This window comes from Miniopterus schreibersii (genome assembly GCF_964146895.1).
Source record: "Miniopterus schreibersii genome assembly, chromosome: 5".
Taxonomy (NCBI): domain Eukaryota; kingdom Metazoa; phylum Chordata; class Mammalia; order Chiroptera; family Miniopteridae; genus Miniopterus; species Miniopterus schreibersii.
This window is the reverse complement of record NC_138106.1, coordinates 45685488-45705336: the sequence shown is the minus strand read 5'-3', so window position 1 is coordinate 45705336 and position 19849 is coordinate 45685488. Positions and strand designations below refer to the sequence as shown.

The window sequence follows — 19849 nt, the reverse complement described above, 5'->3', positions numbered from 1 at the left end:
TAAAGAGTCCCAATACCCAACTCATGAAAAAATCTAGAAAGGGAGAACAGAAAAACCAGAAGACAGGATATTATCAAAAAGAGATATAAGGTGCCCTGAGCAGTGCGGCTTAGTTGAGAATCTTCCCATGCACCAGAGGGTCGCTGTTTCAATTCCTGGCCAGGACACATGGCTGGGTTGCAGACTTGATCCCCAGTAGGGGGCGTCCAGGAGGCAGGTGATTGATGTTTCTCTCCCCCTCTCTCCCTCTTTTCCTCTCTCTCTAAAATCAATAAAAGTGTGTGTGTGTGTGTGTGTGTGTGTGTGTGTGTGTGTGTGTGTGTGTATATATTTTTTTTAAGAGAAATATAAGGAAAGGTGGTCCACAGTCACAGGTGTGGAGGTGGCGAAGGCCAGGCTATGGGGTCGTGTGGTTAGTGACTGCCTGGCTGCAGGACTACAGCCATAGAGGATCCTGTTCAGGAAGCCACCTGGCTTCACCAGCCACCCCTGGAAACAGGAAATCTAAGGCAGAGGGAATACTTAACTAGCAGGATCCCTGAAGAGTGGAAGGCTAGAACATTGCCCCAGGAAAATCTTGCAAATGATGCTAATACAGAAAACTAAATTAAAATGTACAGTATTGGAGAAAGAAATCAAAGGACTCAAAAACCTATTGCTGGAGGAACCGATGATATTAAGTATACTGCAAAAGAAAAATGTAGGGAAACTACAAAATACTACACATTTTCTTTATTCCCCAAAAAGACAACATATGTGACTTATAACATGAAATAAAATCACCACAGATTTCAGTGACACAATTCAGCAGGAAAGGCATGAGACCTTTTTGACAGTGCATATCCCATATCTCCTCTATCATTCAAAGTACTTGCATATACATACTGGATAAACAGAGCCGAGACCCATTAAAACTGAAACCTACCCTAGCTGGTTTTGCTCAGTGTTTAGAGTGTTGGCCTGCAGACTGAAGGGTTGAGGGTTCAATTCCAGTCAAGGACACGTACCTCAGTTGCAGGTTCAATCCCAAGCCCCGTCAAGGCGCATGAGGGAGGCAACCAATTGATATGTCTCTCTCAGGCAGATGTTTCTCTCTCTCTCCCCCTCCCTTCCACTCTCTCTAAAAAAATCAATGAGCCCGGCCGGGTGTGGCTCAGCAGTTGAGCATCGACCTAGGATCCAGGAGATCAGGGTTCGATTCCTGGTCAGGACACATGCCCACAGCCGATCAATGACTCTCTCATTATTGATGTTTCTATCTCTCTCTCTCCCCTCCTTCCCTCTCTCTGAAAGCAATAAAGGTATGTTTAAAAAAAAAAAAAAATCAATGAAAAAAATATCCTTGGGGGAGGATTAACAAAACAGGGCTGACCACCAGGAGCCCAAAACATATCTCTCTTTTTACTCCTGTTAAAAACCTTTCAAGATATTTTATTAACTTCCTTAAAGCTAGGAAGCTTATTGTGACTGTATGATCATCTGAAAGGTATTACTACTCAATTCAGGCATACTGGAGAAAGGAAATTTTCTAAAAAATGAAAAACAAACGAACAAATGAAATTTGGGTGAAAGAAGTCAACATGAAAATACATATGTGATTCCATTTATCTGACATTTTAGAAAAGACAAACTATAGGGATGGAGAACAGATCAAAAGTTTCCAGAAATAGGAGGTGAAGGGTGGGTGTAATTATAAAGTGAATTTTTTTTGAAGTGATGGGATATTTAGGTATCCTGACTGTGATGGTGGCTACATGAAAAGTGAGTTAAAACTGATAAACTACTATCCCAAGAAGTCAATATTACTGTATGATAATTAAAAGATAAATAAGTACTTTAAAAAAGAGATGTAAGATAATTTTCCAGAATGAAATATGTGAATCTCTGGTTTGGAAAGAAGGCCATAAAATAAAACAACTCATACGATAGCACATCATCATACCTTTCAGAGCAGTATGGAAAAAAGGAAGATCTTAAAATCTTCCAGAGAGAACAAAATAGGTCATAAATAATGGACTGGAATTAGGGATAGTGTCAAATTTTCAACCATTAATTCTTTTTTTTTTTTTAATATATCTTCATTGATTTCAGAGAGAGGAAGGAAGAGGGAGAGAGAGAGAGACAGAAACATCAATGATGAGAGAGTCACTGATCGGCTGCCTCCTACACGCTCCCCACTGGGGAGCCCGCAACCCCGGCATGTGCCCTGACTGGGAACTGAACCCTGATCTCCTGGATCCTAGGCTGACGCTCAACCGCTGGGTCACACCCGGCCAGACATCAACCATTAATTCTTAACACTGAAAGCTAAAAGTGAAAACAGACTTGGAAATCCTGAGAGAAAATAATTTTCAACCTAAAATCTATCACCAAATTATTAATCCAGGGTGAGCATAGAATAAAGATATTTCTTTTCAAGTGAAGTAGCAAAAACATGTCCTGTAACATGTTCTTAGGAAACTACTGGAGATGCCCTCCAGCAAAACAGGGAAAGTAAGAAAGTAAGAAAGAGGAATTATTTGTCAATTATACCTCAATAAAGCTGAATTTTTTTTACAAAAGTAAGAAAAAGAAAGACATGGAGTCCAGGAATAAGAATAGTCAATACAGAACAAACAAAACTGGGCAGCAATAACAGACCAGCCCAGATCGGAAGGGAAGAAAAAAAGGCTCACTGAGGGAGATATGCAGGGAATAAAAGGATAGGCAATCTGATTGGTCTGACTAATACGGATGCTGGAAGAAGGGGGAGGAATTAACCACAGGTACCTAAAAAACCAAGCAAACTAAAAGAAACAGAGAAATTATTAACTCTAGAAAAACAACAAAAACAAGATATACAAGGAAGAAAATTAAATCAGAGTACATTAATTTAATTGGCAGGGAACAATATTTATATAGTTATAATAATGTAAACAATGAATAACAATTTAATCAAAAGTTGTAATAAAACTACACAGGGAAGATGCAAAGAGGGAAGTAAAGGTATGATAGTGATAATGTACAGAAGTTAAATCCTCATCTAGCATTAGAGAAAATGTGTCAAAGTTGATAAATCCAGCAGCGACTGTAAAAGCACATAATTAGAAATACATCAGCAAATACCAGTAGAAGGTGTCAAAGGAATTGAAGGTAGATGCTTTGGCCCTTGAAACTGGAGGGGGATAGTGAAGGCAGGAGAAATGCTAGTATACTTTAAACTTTTTATTATTATTTGACTTTCTGGATGACGTATTATTTGATTAAAATTTTAGTTTAAAATCAAAATGGCAACCAAAAAACACCCTGAATAGCCACAGCAACCTTTAGAAAGAAGAACAAAGTTGGAGGGATCACAATACCAGATATCAAGTTATACTACAAAGCCACTGTAATCAAAACTGCCTGGTACTGGCACAAGAACAGACACATAGATCAGTGGGACAGAACAGAGAACCCAGAAATTGACCCATGCCATTATGGTCAATTAAATCTTTGACAAAGAAGGCAAGACAGTCTCTTCAATAAATGGTGTTGGGAAAATTGGACAGATACATGCAAAAAAACGAAACTAGACCACCAACTTACACCATACACAAAAGTAAATTCAAAATGGATAAAAGACTTAAATGTAAGACAGGAAACCATAAAAATCCTAACGGAAAACATAGGCAGCAAAATCTCAGACATCTCTCATAGCAATATATTTGCTGATACATCTAGGGCAAGAGAAACAATGGAGAAAATAAACAAATGGGACTGCATCAAAATAAAAAGCTTCTGCACAGCAAAAGAAACCATCAACAAAATGAAAAGGGAGCTCACTGCATGGGAGAACATATTTGCCAACGAACAACACATCTGATAAAGGGTTAATATCCAAAATATATAAGGAACTCATACAACTTAACAAAAGGAAGGCAAACAATCCAATTAAGAAATGAGCAAAAGATCTAAATAGATACTTTTCCAAAGAGGACATACAGATGGCTAAGAGACATGAAAAAATGCTCAGAGTGTCCTTGGCAGTCACGATCTCTCTTGCTTCAACAGTGTTTGGACGGAACAGACCCAGGGACGCCCTTTCTTCCAGCCTCCGACCACCTTCCAACATCTCCAGTTACCACTTTTGGAACCACCTCAGCCATCCTCAGCCTCCAAGATCAGCCAACACCGTTTTTCAACCTTAACTTCTTATTGCTGAGCAACCATGAGTTCCCAAATTCGTCAGAATTACGCCACTGAGGTGGAGGCTGCTGTCAGCCGCCTGGCCAACGTGCGTGTGCCGGCCTCTGGGCTTCTATTTTGACCATGACAATGTGGCTCTGGAGGGATTGGGCCACTTCCTCCTCCAGTTGGTGGAGAAGCGGAGGGCGCTGAGCATCTCTTAAAGATGCAAAACCAACTCGGTGGCCACATCATCTCCCAGGGCATGACGAAGCCTTCCCAGGACGAGTGGGGCAAAACCCAGGATGCCATGGAAGCCGCGATGGCCTTGGAGAAGAGCCTGAATCAGGCCCTTTTGGATCTGTATGCCCTGGGTTCTACCCGCGCAGACCCTCATCTCTGTGACCTCTCGGAGAAACACTTCCTGGATGAGGCGGTGAAACTCATCAAGAAGATGGGCGACACCTGACTAACCTCCGCAGGCTGGCAGCCCCCAGGCTGGGCTGGGCAAGGATCTCTTTGAAAGGCTCACCCTTAAGCATGACTAGGAGCATTGGAGCCCAGAGACCTGTGAGGGGCCTCTGCATTCCCCTGGTGTCTGGCTTTTATCTGAGCCTTTCCCCAAAGCCCCTAGCCATTCTTTAAACCACCCTGGAGCCCTCTCCCAAGCACTGGACCAAATGAAAACAAAGCTTTTTGCAGAAAAAAAAAAAAAAAAAAGCTCAAAGTCACTAATCAGAGATGCAAATTAAAACCACAATGAGGTATCATTTCACACCTACCATCAACAAATCAACTAACTCCAAGTGCTGAGGAGGGTGTGGAGAAAAGGGAACCTTAGTACGCTGCTGGTGGGAGTGCAGACTGGTGTAGCCACTATGGAAAGCAATATGGAGTTTCCTCAAAAGATTAAAAACTGACCTGCCATTTGACCCAGTGATCCCACTTCTAGAATATATCCTAAGAAACCCAAAACACCAATCACAAAGAACGTATGCAGCCCTATGTTCATAGCAGTGCAATTTATAATAGCTAAGATCTGGAACAGCTCAAGTGCCCTTCAGTAGATGAGTGGGGGGAAAAGATGTACGACATTCACACCATGGAATACTATGCAGCTGTAAAAAGGGATGATCTTTTATCCTTTGGCACAGCGTGGAGGGAACTAGAAAGTATTAGGCTAAGTGAAATAAGCTATGCAGAAAAAAATAAGTACCACATGATTGCACTTATATGTGGAATATAATAAAACAAAATAAACTGATGAACAAAATGGATCCAGAGACTTAGAAGCATGGAACAGACTGAGGGAAGGTGGGGAGAGGGAAGTGGGTGAGGAGAGATTAATCAAAGAACTTATATGATTATAAGCATAACCCATTGGCACAGACACTGGTCTAGGGAAGGCCTGGGGATGGGATGGATGCGGGGTGGAGGGGATCAATGGGGGTAAAAAGGGGACAACTATAATATTTTCAATAATAAAGATAACGAAACTTAAAAAAAAATCAAAATGGCAACAAAGAATGCAAAAAATATATATATGTGTGTGTGTGTGTGTGTGTATAATCCTGTGTGTGTGTGTGTGTGTGTGTATTTAATCCTCACACGAGGATATTTTTTCCACTGCTTTTCAGAGAGAGTGGAAGGGGGGGAGAGAGAGAGAGGGAGAGATAGAAACATCGATGTGAGAGACATCGATTGGTTGCCTCCCAGTTGTTCACCAACTGGGGCTGGGGATTGCACCTGCAACTGAGGTATGTGCCACAGTAGGTGGGTCCTGAGCTGAGGGGTAATCCTAGATAAAAATTTGGGGTTATGAGGTCCTGTGTCATGATTCTGGTCAGTTCTGCTGAGGTCTTCATTCACATTCCTGAAGTGATAGAAGGCAGAACCAGGAAAAAATGAGGAAGGCTCTGAAGATACAAGCTGCTAAGATAACTGGACAAGCCTAGTGAGAGGAAAGATATGCAGGATTTTGGACAGTGTGGGTGCAGTAAGTGTATTAAAGTGGAGTGGCAAGTCACTTTCTGAGATGCTTACATGGTATTCAAAATGACAAAGCTACACGAGTATGTTAGAACTAAATATCATACTAGTGTATGATATTTAATATCCAGTAAATATCATACTGGATCAAACTGCTGTAAGAATTTGGATTCTACAGTAAAGCAAAAGCATCATTAGTTAATTCAGTATTTATTATTCACTAGAAGTCATGTTTTGTCAAAGAATCTAGAGAATCACTGTCATAAATTCTGAAATATTTATAGATGAATTTCTGTAAGTTGTTTCAAATTAATCTAAAGGATAGAGTAAGGGAAAGTGGATGGGAGTCTAGATCAAACAAGAGTTGCCAAGAGCTGATGACTGTTGTAGCTGGGTGATTCACTGCCCTCTCATTTATATATGAGAATTTTTCCATAATGAAATTAAAGAAATATCTGATCTAATAAATTAATGGTTCTCCTTATTTTTACTTTCTTTTATACTTTCTTCTGTCCTGAATTTGTATTTTTAAAAGGCTGATAATTATACTTAATTTGTTTAATCACTGTTATCATTCAAATACATGTACCAGAACTTATAGTCAGTCTCCTAGTGCAGTCTCTCACTCTTACTCATTATTCACTTTATATATCACCTCTAAATGGTTAATTAGCCCCTATTTGAACATTTCCAGTGAAGGATAAAATTATTAAGTTCAAGTCAAGTCCAATTTTAAGTCAAAGCTAATTGCAGGAATGTTTTTCATTATACTAAACTATGCTCTTATCAAAAATACGTCACATGTCTCCCAAGTAGTCATGCTAATTGAAACTTTCAGTGACCCAACCCTGAGTTATCAATTACATCAGTTGACAGGGTTTAAAAATACAATCACTGGTCAACAGATATTGGAACTTATCATTGAAGATTTTAAAATTCACAATGGAAGAGGTAACATATTACAAAGACCATTATATCTCAAACATTGGCTGTAACTCTATGCATTTTTATCCTATGCCCAGCAATCTGAGAGATCGTTAAAATAAAAAGATAAGTAATAATAAAACAATTATTTCACAGTTTCTTACCTTCAGGCAAACGTACTAAGTGATTTCTTCTTATGTTGAGGTCTCTCAAGGCCTCCAAATTACCAATTTGGGAAGGTATTGTTTGAATTTCATTGCAGCTCACATCCTATTTCAAAAAGAAACAAAGTAAAGAATTATTCTAAAATTCCAAACTTACTTGCTTTAAACTACCTGCAAAATGAGGTTGGACAAGATACTTGCAGTCCCTCCTAGTTGTAAAAAAGATTATGATTCTGTGTCCAAGGATAATTCCATAGTTTGTACTACATTTAATTATAAAAATGTATAGTCTTTTGACTGATTCTATACATTTTATCTATATCTACATTAACATTTTATGAAAATTAAAATGAAATGATTTAAGAAGTAGACATAGAAGGTCAGTCCAAATAACAATGTAGGTGAAAAGGTAAAATAGGGAAAAGTATAAAAACAGCTATTTAGGACAATATTTTATTTTATATTGTTCTAATAAAACTAGAAGAAAAATGATAAAAATTACAACCAAATTATTTGAAAAAATATCCTATTTTCAAGCACTGGCTGGCTAGTTCAGTTGGTTAGAGCATCATCCCGATATGCCAAGGTTGCAGGTTCGATCCCCAGGCAGGGCACATATAAGAAACAACTGATGAAAGCATAAATAAGTGGAACAACAAATCTCTCTCAATCTCCCCCACCAGCTCAAATCAATTAAAAAAAAAAAATTCCACATATATGGAAAAAAAATCCTATTTTCAAAATACCAGTTCAACTATTCAAGAATATAAGATAAAAATGCACTGAAGATGACTCATATCACTCCTTATCAAAGAGAGGGGAAAATAATAAAGTATACATAACGCAAAAGGATATAGAAAAATAGATACTGCTTTATTAGCACCTGATCGACCTGATTCCAATACATATATTAGGTAGGCCTTCTGGTATCTTAGTAACAGCTTGATTCTCATTCCACTGGTCCTAAAAAGAGATGCCTTTAGGTTTCAATCCTGATGTACCCAGGATTCCATAATTCTGAGACCAACCAGAATAATGGTAAACCCATGTGTAATAGCAGGAAGCTGCCTAGGTTAATAAAAGTGTCAAGATGCCACATTAACACTTAAAATTCCTTCAATATAGGAATAAAAAGAAAATACTCATAGGCCCAGCCAGCGGGGCTCAGTGGCTGAGTGTCAATCTATGAACCAAGGAGGTCATGTTTCGATTCCCAGTCAGGGCACATGCCGGGGTTTCGGGCTCGATCCCCAGGAAGGGGCATGCAGGAGGCTGCCAATCAATGGCTCTCATCATTGATGTTTCTATCTCTTTCTCCTTCTCCCTTCCTCTCTCTGAAATCAATAAAAACATATTAAAAAACAAACAAAAAACAATAGACTTACTATTAGAAAAGACCACTTATCAAAAAATTCAATAAGCTTCAAATATTATTTAAAATTTTTCCCAAAACATTTTTTAAAAAAATAATCCTATTTTTGTTTTTTCTATCAATTAATGACTTAAGTAGAATTAGAAGCTAGACTTCTTAGTCCAATGCTCTAGGCATCAAAGTTAAAAGGGTTCTAAAAGATATGAAAGGGTAGGAAAATTGAGCCTGAGCCAGAGGTAATAGCAATCTATAATATTTCTCTCAGAAAATGTGTATGTTGAAAGACAGCAGTTTACTTTCACTAAGAAATGAATAAGGACGTTGCAGAAAGACCATCAAGTAGGAATCAGAGAGTTAGGATTACTAATTCTTACTCTACCACAAGCTGTTTGCATAACTAAGGATATCAACTCACCACTTTTGGAGAAAGCTAAAAGCACCTTTTGCGAGACATGTCTATCTTTTAAGTATTTAGGATTCAATAAGTGGAAACAGAAAGTTTAAATTGTTTGAAAGCCAGGAATTTCAATCATTTGAGTATAATTTACTACAAGTTCATGTTATTAACCCAAGCTCTGAAGAAATGTAAACAAATATACATTTTTGGACTATTTCCTAGATCTAACTTGCTCTAAATAAACAGTGGTCTAGTATCTAGACTCTAGATTTAATATATTTGTGAATTTTTATGTGACTTTTATATGCATAATATACCTGAAAAAGTCAGCAAATATGTGGTCCAATTAGATTTTATGTGTACAGTATTTGTTTTTTATGATATTCATCTTTGTTAATAAACCTACATGGAACTCTACCCCCAAATCTCAATGGGCGTAACTGTATTTGACCATTTCAGAAATATGAAGCATGGGCTTTGCAGTTAAGGTTAGACCGATTTCCAATTCTACTTCAATTATGGAACCTTGGGCAAATTACTTAACCTGAGTGCTAGTTTCCTCAGCTGTAATATGACAATTACAGTACTCAATTGGTAATGTTACTGTGGTGATTAAAAGAGAAAAGTTTTATTGCCATGCCTGGAATGCAAGTGCTCAAGAGTAACAAGGAGTGGTAGGTGAAGATCAAACTTCTTAAAAATAGAAGTCAATAAAGAATAGCTCACTTTAGAGTGGGAGATAGGTTCTGAAGATAGTATATGGGGGGGGGGGGTAGCCTGACCTCTGTAGTTTCCATTTCCCTACAGGGGTTAACCAAAAATCAGAATATTAAAGTTATTAACAAGACTTAATTAGAAAAGTTCAAATGAATTATTAACTTATACCTCAAAAGTTTAATAACATAGAAATCACTTAATACTGATCAGAATCCAATTCTAATTACCTTTCCCCACTCCATGTGCGCCTTTCAGACTTGTACTTTCAGTTCCTTCTTAATTCTGTGCTGAAGCACTTGAGTACTGATCAATCAGTGAAACTTCATTATCAATACTTGAAAATAACTTAAAAATACACCTCAATAATGGATCTTTACTCATATAAAAGAGTATGGTATAACTATGGATATATATATGTGTGTGTGGGACAATCAAAAAATAAAATATTAACTTACAAGTTCTGTTAAATGTCTGAGATGTCCAATTTCTTCTGGAAGTGAGACCAATTTGTTATTACTAGCAATTAAGACTTTCAATGGTAAATTACACAAATGTACTGGCAGTGTTGACAGTTGGTTCCGACTAAAATGGGTAAGTAGAAAAAGAGAAGAATCAGAGCTCACTACTCAAGAAAAAAATTTCCATCTTTTCCATTCTATACTCAGTAAAATAACAAATGTAAGTCTTGCAAGAAACAAACAGAATTTTAGATTTGAGTTCTAGCCTATATTTCCTCACTTGTCAGCTTTGTAATTTTTAGGCACAGCATTTAACCTATCTGTATCTTATACAGATTCTTCATCTGTAAATTGAGAATCTTAGCTTCTCCTCTACCTATCTTACAGAGCTCTTGTACCATAAAACACCTTTGTAAATAACAAAGTGTTATACAAATACAACATATTATTTTATTGAAGTTAAATGTATATAAGAAAAAATAATTTAAAAATAGGGTAAAAAATTATCATCCTTTCCTCTTCTTTTCAAAGAAGAGCTATAAACATAAAAGTGTTTGTAATCTACTTTCCTCCTCATTACAGTATATTCTGAGAGGCAAAATGAGTTTTAGAAGTATGGAAACTGCACAATAAAATTATTACATATAAAATTATTTCCAAAGGATATTTCATTTGCTCATTTTCTCCAATGAACACTTAAAATAAAATAACAAAAGAATTCTTATAAGATGTAAAAAAATGGAGTTGAAATGCATTTATACATTCAGAACTCAATACAAAAAAATACATAATCACAAGAACCAAATGAAGTAATTAAAGGTCTACTATTCTCATTTGATGAAGCCTATCTCAAAACGTAATCGGAGAACCACTGCTACAAGACTGCTGCAAGCCTATCAGGCTAATGGCTATTAGAGCTGTCAATGATTACAGACAGAGGGAGAAAATAGAGGGACATAGGAAATACTGTTAATTTAGCCTAAGAACATGTATAAAACTGCTGATATGAAAAGATAATGTAAATTTTAGTGAAAGGGAACAGAAAATCAAAAAGATTACATAAAACCAAAAAGAAAAACATCTTACCTAATATTCAAGAATGTTAGAGCTTGCAGGTTTAGAATTGCCTCTGGTATATACCGAATACAATTTTGGTATAAGTTGAGATTCTCAAGAGAAACAAAATGGCATGCTTCTATGGGAATTTCTGAGAGGCGATTTCGTGAAAGATCTGAAAGAAAAAATAAAGTTTAAAATCAATCCTTGGGACTTATTTTATTGAAATGTTAAATAGGAAGTTTTTGTGAATGTTTGACTTGCCAAGAGTTCCTAATGTGGGGACTGATCCAGAATAAGTATTCTAATTTTTATTAATTGAATAGACCATTTTAACTCATGCCTCTACACCTGTTGCTGGGAAGTACTGATTCCTTTTGAGTCTCCACATACACTAAAAAATAAAACCATTATTCTTTGCAAGTAACACAAATTCTAAGGCATATCTGCCTACAAATTATATCAAAGATCATACTAGGTACCAACTATCCAAGGAAATGGATGGATCCCTAAAATCCAACTTTGCAAAAGAACAGGCACCATTCTGAGAATTTTTTAGAAAAGCAAATTAAAACAAAGCCAAACAAAAAATACTCTTCCTTTTTTTACCAAAGATAATCAGGGTCATGTCAAAGGACTCAAGAACCAGCTCTGCTTTCACTGGCCAAAAATGAGACAATTTGAACTTCAATAAAGATAACAATTGTAACAGATTGACAGCTATCATACATACTGAATTATACAAGCTGATAATGACACATTCCCTTCCACCTCCAAAAGGCAATAGAGAACTAATTCATTATCTTGTAAACTGATAAAGGGGAAAATCAAACATTTACCTTGCCTTCTCTATATAAACTGAGTAACCAAAGAGAAAAGGGACGCACCTATACATGTGTTTAGTTACAAATGAAAAATGATAGAATATCACCATTTTGCAACCCTCGAATTACTGGATCTAGAATTGAGTATTAATGGCTATTATCTTTACAAATAGTCAATCAGAAATTATATATATGTTTCCCACTAGAAGAACAGAATATCACTTTTGGTCTTGTGAAAGGGACAAGAACCTAATCGAATCAAGTTTCTGGATCAGCTGCAAACTTTCAAAAATGCAGAGGACAAAGGAATGCGCTGAAATACATTCTATCACTACCCATTTAGATTTAATAAAATATACTGTGAGATTCATTTGCTCACCACTGCTTTCTCTCTTCTTCTGACATCTTAAAATCTCCGTTGGAAATTATTTAGTAAGAATTCTTTACTGAGAACTTTCCCTCTAATAAAGGACCCGAATTCCTGCATATCTGCAAATAATCTTGCTTTCACCATAACAAGTGAATGGTATTTTGGCTACGAATAGGTACAGTTCTTTTGTTAGTAATCTGTAGATGTTATTGTATTACCTTCTAGTTTCCAGTGTCGCACTGAGTAGTCCACCACATACCTGATCATTTTTCTTTTGTAAGCAGCTTGTTTTTTGTCTCTGAACCACCCCCAACCCTCTAGTCTGGAACTCAGTAGGCTCTTTCAATTCTTCTTTAAACCAGAGAAATTCTCCTCTATTATATCTTTAGTTGTTGCATTGCCTCAAAGTGCTTTCTCCTTTATGTTTTTTTCTGTTCTGACATACTTTTCTACTTAACATCCCAGACCATGAATTTAACTCTCAACAATAATGATCCTCTCCACAAATTAATATATAGAAGAGTTTTTCCCCTCACTTTTTAATTCTTTTAGGCTACGATTAGAAGGATGTCACTTTGTCTCTCTTGAGAATCTCAGGATAATTTGTTTTGGTTTGCTTGTTAAACTTGTCATCTATCTCTTCTAATAGCTCTATTTCACTGAAGTTACTTGTTCTAGGTATCTTTGTTAATCCTCTCTGGCTGCTGGAGTTCCGTTGCCAATTCATACCTTGCCTCACACTTGGAGCTCAAGTCAAGATGCTAGAATTAACACCAAAACAATGGAAGCATAGAAGCAACCTCTACAATGCTATGGAACACCCTGCCCCTCCCCCACATCTCACTCCATTCCCCCAGGCACAGCTCTTCCTGATGACTCAAGTTTTGATAATTGCCCCATAGAATTTTGCCTCTTGTTTTCATCTGGACCACAGACTCACATACCCCCCAACAGGTCCTACTAGCCTGTGAGCCCCAGAGCTGCTTTACTCTGAAGTGACAGTTGCTAACTGAAGTTGGGAAAGTCTACCATCTTGCTAAAATGCCATCATTAGGAAAAAGTTAAAGCCCAAGTAAAGAGACCATCAAGTATTTGAAACTAAAAATGTCCTACCAAATCACTTTGTAAATAATTTCTTTAATACAAAGTGCAATTATTATTTAAATTTTATTTGTATAATTTTAAAAGTTAGCCCTAGCAGAACTGGCTCAGTAGAGTGTCAGCCTGAGGACTGAAGGGTCCCAGGTTTGATTTCACCTAAGGGCACATACCTCGGTTGCAGGCTCGATCCCCAGCCCCAGTCAAGGTGCTCGAGGGAGGCAACCAATCGATGTGTCTCTCTCACATCAATCTCCCCCTACCACCCACTCTCTCTGAAAAGCAATGGAAAAAATATCCTTGGGTGAGGATTGATTAAATAAATAAAATACGTCTGAGGGGAAAACTAGCATATGTATCAAACTATAGATATTTTATAATTTTAAAAAAGCTGAGATAGGTTACAACTATTAAAAAAAGTATTTTAGGTACATAAAACAATGACAAACTTTTTTCCATTCATAAGTATAAAATGTTTTAAATTTATGATATTACCCTTCCTATTTCAGGCTAGCTCCTGTATATGTTTGACACGCCATCTTCATTTTCTTTTTTAGCATTTCCTTATATTCTGGCACAATAAGATGTTCCAGTCTTACATTACAACTTCCGTGCCCCAGTTTTGGAATCAGCTATTTCTCACCCTCATGTAACGGAAGCTTCTGTGACAAGTCAGGCTTGGTGGGTGGTGGTGAGGAGCAGAAGGGAAGAAGGGAAAGCCACCAATCCCAAGGGAAATCTCAGAATAAATGACTTGGTTTTTGTAAGCCACTAAGCTTTGTAGTGGTCTGTCACACAGCAATAAAAAAGCACAACAGAAACTGGTACCTGGAAGTGGAGTGCTGCTTTCACAAAAACCTAAAACATCTGGCATTTTTAAAATGAGGCAGCAGGCAGTGGCCCTAAGGGACCTCCCGTTAGTGGAGGCTGGAGGGCAATGAAAAAATTGCTATTAAAGGCTGGAGAAAAGGGCACCCTAGTTCTGTTCTCGCAGAACAATGAAAGAAACTATAACCTGCAGTAATGTGATAGGTAGCAGGGGTACCTAAAGGATTTAAATCACCATAAATACAAGGGGCTATCTGCAGTAAAATTTGTTAGTTGAAGTTAAGAATATATGACGACAAAGATCACTAAATGTTAACCTCAAATCTTGATGAAAAAGGGTATGCACATATACACATTCCTGCAATTTTCTAATTTAATTTCCCCCTCACTTATTTTAAGATATCATCAAATATACTAGATATTTTTCCTTTTCAAATAATGCAGAGAAAGCAAATTATGTCAACCAACTTAAAATACCCTCTTTGCTCTCATAGGAAAGAATATGAATTTTTGCCTAGAATAGATTCTGGTTTCAAAAAATATTGAAAAACAAACTCAATTTTAGAGTCTATAAAGAGCATCCCAAACTGTGGTCCAATTCATACAATATTTTCTTTCATCTTGAAACACTACTCATCTTACACTCTGCCAATAAAGTTTTCAAAACCATACCCCGAAACAATACTATTTAGAGCAAACTTTTATCTTAAATGGGACATATGACATAGCCTTTAGTGCTACCTCTACCACTTATTACCATCTTAACCTCTAGAACATTTCAGAATCTCCCTCTCTAGCACTTTTAGTAAGATGTTTTCAATTATTTTATTTGCAGGTAAGAAGCATGCTGAGAGGTACTTTTTTCCTGTCTATCTCACCCATTACCTGTTCAATCAGATGTAGTCAAACTGTTAAAATCACCATTCTCAACTCTTCCTAACTCTCCCTAAGAAGGGTCAGAAAGCACCCTTCTTTTTTCTCAGACTGGTAGGCGTCTGACTTTATACTAAGGTGCTTAAGATCGATCACTTTCTTTGACCCACCTTATCTAATTCACACTCTCCTCTGCCCCTCTGTTCTTCTCCCTATTTTCATGTAAGCTATCAGAAGAAATAATGTGGTGACATTTCTGAAAAAAGGAACCACCTATCTGACTCACAATCAAAATAAGTTAAATTCCGTTTGAACCAATTAATACAAATATTTTGAACTTAAAAGTTTTCCACACCACAACAGGTCAACTTGAACTTAAGTTCTATGTGGAGTTCTTGCAATTGTTTCCAGTTTTTATGTATGTGCAGGTTACCTAAAGCACACAGGGAAAGGGACCAAAGGATATCTTTCTGAAACCTCTTAATTAAAAGAACAGGTGTTTTGGCCATTGTGTATTGCTTATCATCACAAATGTATACACATAGGAAGACATTTTGTAGTACATCAGCTCATCTTACAATGTTCTTAACTTCTTTCTCATTGACGGGCTGGCTCTCTCTCCCTCCCAGCTTCTCAAAGTCATATATGCCAGTGATTCTTGCTTAACCTTAGTGACCCTCTTAATCTTAATATCCTGATAAACTCCTGCCCATCATTCAAGAGCCTCCTCAACATAACCTCATTATACTTCCCTTGACTTGTCTAGTCACTCAAAGGATTCTCCCACTGTTTCTTTTACTCTACTATAGTAATTATCATACAGTACTGTAATTCTTCATTTGATTTTAAGTTCCTTGAAACCAAGAGCTTTTATCTTTAGCATCTAACAGAATACCTGACTAAAGGATCTTTAGTAGTAGAGGAAACGCAGGAAACATACAGACTAGGTCAGGTTACACCCACACCACTAACAACCCTCTGCAACATAAAGTAAAAATAAAATGGGTAATCTGGTAACAGATTAATATCCAGATATATATGTATTTTAAAAAACTCCACAACTCAACAAAAAACAAAACCCAATTAAAAAATGGGTGAAGGACTTGAATAAACATTTTCCAAAAAAGATATACAAATCACCAATAAGCACATGAAAAGACACTCAACATCACTAATCATTAAGGAAATGCAAATGAAAACCACAATGGGCTATCACTTCACATCAGTTAGGATGGCTACTATTTTTTTAAAGCCAGAAAATAACAAGTGTTAGTGAGGATCCGGATTAACTGGAACCACTGGGCATTGCTGGTAAGAATATAAATGGTTCCGCTGTTGAAGAAAAGAATACAGCAGTTCTTAAAAAAATTAAACATAAAATTATGTTTATAATCCAGCAATTACACTTCTGAATATATACTCAAAAGAACTGAAAGCAGGACTGGAAAAGGTATTTGTACACCAATACATATAGCAGCACTATTCACAATAGACAAAAGGTGGAAACAACTCAAATGCCCATCAACAGATGAATGGATAAACAAAATGTGGTATGTGCATACAATACAGTAATATTCAGCCTTAAAAAAGAATGAACTTCTGATACATGCTGTGATATGGATGAGCCTTGAAAACATTGTGCTAAAAGAAACAGGCCAGACACAAAAGGACAAATATTGCATGAGGTACCTAGAACAGTCCAATTCAAAGAGAAAGGAGAATGATTACCAGGGAGGGTGTGGGTAAAGGAGCTAATGAGATGACAAGTTCGGGAAATGGATATAGGGTAATGGTTGCACAACAATGTGAGTGTACTTAATGCCACTGAACTTACACTTAAAAATGGTGAAAACAGTAAACTCCGTGTTATGTATACTTCATCACATTTTAAAAAATCATATGTAGTACTCAAAGTAAAAAATAAATGTAATCTGCCTCTTTTTATTGATATGCATCTTAAAAATCTCTAAAATTATGGACTTTTCTTAATAACTATATCTTACACCTTAGCAATAAATTAAATACAGAAATTACAGAAACAAAAATTCAAAGTATTCTTGAAAGTCAAATCTCAAAACTGTGTAACAAAGAATGTCAGTTATTTATTAACCTCTTCCTAATTTCATTTCTCTTTCCTAGAGAGAAAAATGTTTAGTATTTCATTCCATTCAGCTATGTAGATATGACAGTAGAATTCATTTCAATCTCTACAGCTAAGCCAGGAAAACCCAGGTTCATTCCAGTCTAAACACAAATTAATGTTTTCAACAGTATGGCATTTATTAAGAAATGCTAGCAGTCAAAAGTCTTATGTTCTTCTAATAACTCCTTCAGGCCATCCCACGCAATGACATCATTGTTACCAAATAAAGCCCATTATGCAATACCCACATACACAGTAACTATCCCTTTCTATGAGAACAGGCACGGCTATGAATTTAAAAGGGCCTGAGACTGTAACAAATATGCTGTAAAAGAGGTTTTTTACACTGAGCAATGTGAAATTTAAGAGAGTATTTTAAGAATAATATCCTTCAACATATAAATAAACGGTAAATACAAGCTATAAAAAATTTCTAAAATACACACTCAGTATGAAATAATTCAATAAATAAAAAGTGAAATTCTTAAGGACAAGCCCCTAAAGAATTATATAAAAGTAATTGTTTTAAATATGATTTGAAAACTATTACCGTTCATGGTACTTCCCACAGCTAACAAATGCAAGGGAGAAAGAACATAAATAATTGCCCATTAAACGAAGATACGGTGATGACTGACAGAAGTTTGCTACACTTTTGAAACTTTCTTTAAACTGGTCAGATTTAAAACACACTCTACACTTAGGTATTTCCTTTATGTTGCAACCACTATGCCATTCCCATGAAAATTCTGTTGAGAGAGAACGTAATAAAAATCATTTTTTTTAACTATTAACAAAATTATAAAACCCAGGAAGGTCAGAAATGAGAATGTTTCTAAGGCGTTTCATTCTATAGTCAAATTATTTTTATATAAAATGGTAGGTTTTCTTTTATTAATTTTTAATTTTTATCAAAGGTAGTGAATTTATATAATTTTAAATCCCAATTAGTGCCTTCTGCTTCTGAGAAGATGGAGCAGATGTACTTTTTCCTGTTCCTCCCGCTAACTACACAGAAAATTTTTAGACAGTAACTGCTCTACTCCAGAAAAACGCCTCAGAAACTGTAGCCTCCCTCTCCCCCACCCCCACCCCCACCCATGCCAGCAAAGGCTGAGTGAGGAGTCAAACTTCCATCCTTGTAAGGCTGTAACTTGGCATTTGGGTGGCTCCTCTCCAGTGTCCACTGGTGTGGTACCAAAGAAGTCCAAGTAGGGAACCAGGACTTTTATGCCTGCCAGAAGTAACGTCACCCCCTCACCACCGTATGGAGAGGCACCCTTTACCTTCCTGCTAGCGTGGGTTCAGAGGAGGACTAGTAGGGTTAAGACTCTGACCACTCCGCAGTAGTTTGGAAAGGCAGAAAGAAAAGACAAATAGCCTGTCATAAGATTACTATTCCTTTTCAGAAAGCAACGGCCTTGAAGGAATCTCTAGATTCCTTAGGGGGGAAAAATAATAGGAGTGCACAAGGTGTATAGCAAAAACTTCATGGACTAAGAAAAAAATTTCAAAAACTTAACCTGATGTTAACTTTAAGTGTTCTGCATAAAAATTCAGACTACCATAACTATGGTGTCATTACTGAAATAAGAGAAAAAAAATTAGAGTTACATTTCAAGAGAATGTGCTGTTGAGCCTTTTTGACTATTGAGTGAAGCAAATACTTTAACAAGATCCAGTATCTATAGTTGACAGCCCCAAAAGTGATAAACAATGGAAACTAGGGAGACCCAGGGATTCAATAGTGGGGTGCTGATAACTGAATTCCAAAGCAGTGTTGGAAACAGGCAATTAGAGAAAAATCCATTAATGTTTTGTTTTGTTTAAATATTAGAATTTATACTGAATAATGACCACTTGATAGGACTCAGAAAATACGTATTTTTCTATGAAAGCCATAAATGTATCACAATTTCTTTTCCTCATTTTTACTTTCATGTAGCAGCATTTACAGAGATGCTAAATATGACTCATGAGGCAAGTCTTAGTTTTATCAGTTAGAAAGTAAAAAGCATATATTATGATTAAAACAGTAATTTTTAAAAATCTTTTATTTTAATCCTCACCTGAGGAGTGAGGATATTTTCTCCATTGATTTTTAGAGAGAATGGAAGGGGGGGGAGAGGGGGAGGGAGGGAGGGAGGGGGAGGGGGGAAACATCGATGTGACAGAGACACACTAGTTGCCTCCCGCGCACACACCTCCAACTGGCAGCAGGATAGACCTACAACCCAGGTACGTGCCCTTTACCCAGAATCAGACCTGAGACCCTTCAATGTACAGGCTGACACTCTAACCACTGAGCCACACTGGCCAGGGCAAAACAGTCCTATTTTTACATGAGTCAATGATATCCTCTTATGTTTCTCTATAGCACCTTAAAAGTTAGAATTTTATGAACACTTTGAGCAAATTTATTACAATCTCATCACAATAAACTTTAATGGCAGGATGTCTGGGCTACTTCATTGTGGCCTTTGCTAGGAT

At 36.7% G+C, this 19849-nt stretch overlaps 1 protein-coding gene and 1 pseudogene across 18 annotated transcripts in view; one reads left to right on the top strand and one right to left on the bottom strand.

Moving 5' to 3' along the window:
• Positions 1–19849, bottom strand: part of LRCH3 (leucine rich repeats and calponin homology domain containing 3) — an 82639-nt gene that overhangs the window by 42907 nt on the left and 19883 nt on the right. For all 17 annotated transcript variants that reach the window (XM_081137748.1, XM_081137746.1, XM_081137749.1 and 14 more), the window contains exons 2-4: positions 11254–11398; positions 10165–10291; positions 7224–7329 (exon numbers count right to left, since the gene is read on the bottom strand). In XM_081137748.1, coding sequence (XP_080993874.1) covers positions 7224–7329; positions 10165–10291; positions 11254–11398 — 378 coding nt within the window. The remainder of the gene's footprint in view (positions 1–7223; positions 7330–10164; positions 10292–11253; positions 11399–19849) is intronic.
• On the top strand, positions 4190–4694 carry LOC308557807 (ferritin light chain pseudogene; annotated as a pseudogene). The gene has a single exon. The product of its transcript is annotated as a ferritin light chain pseudogene (transcript).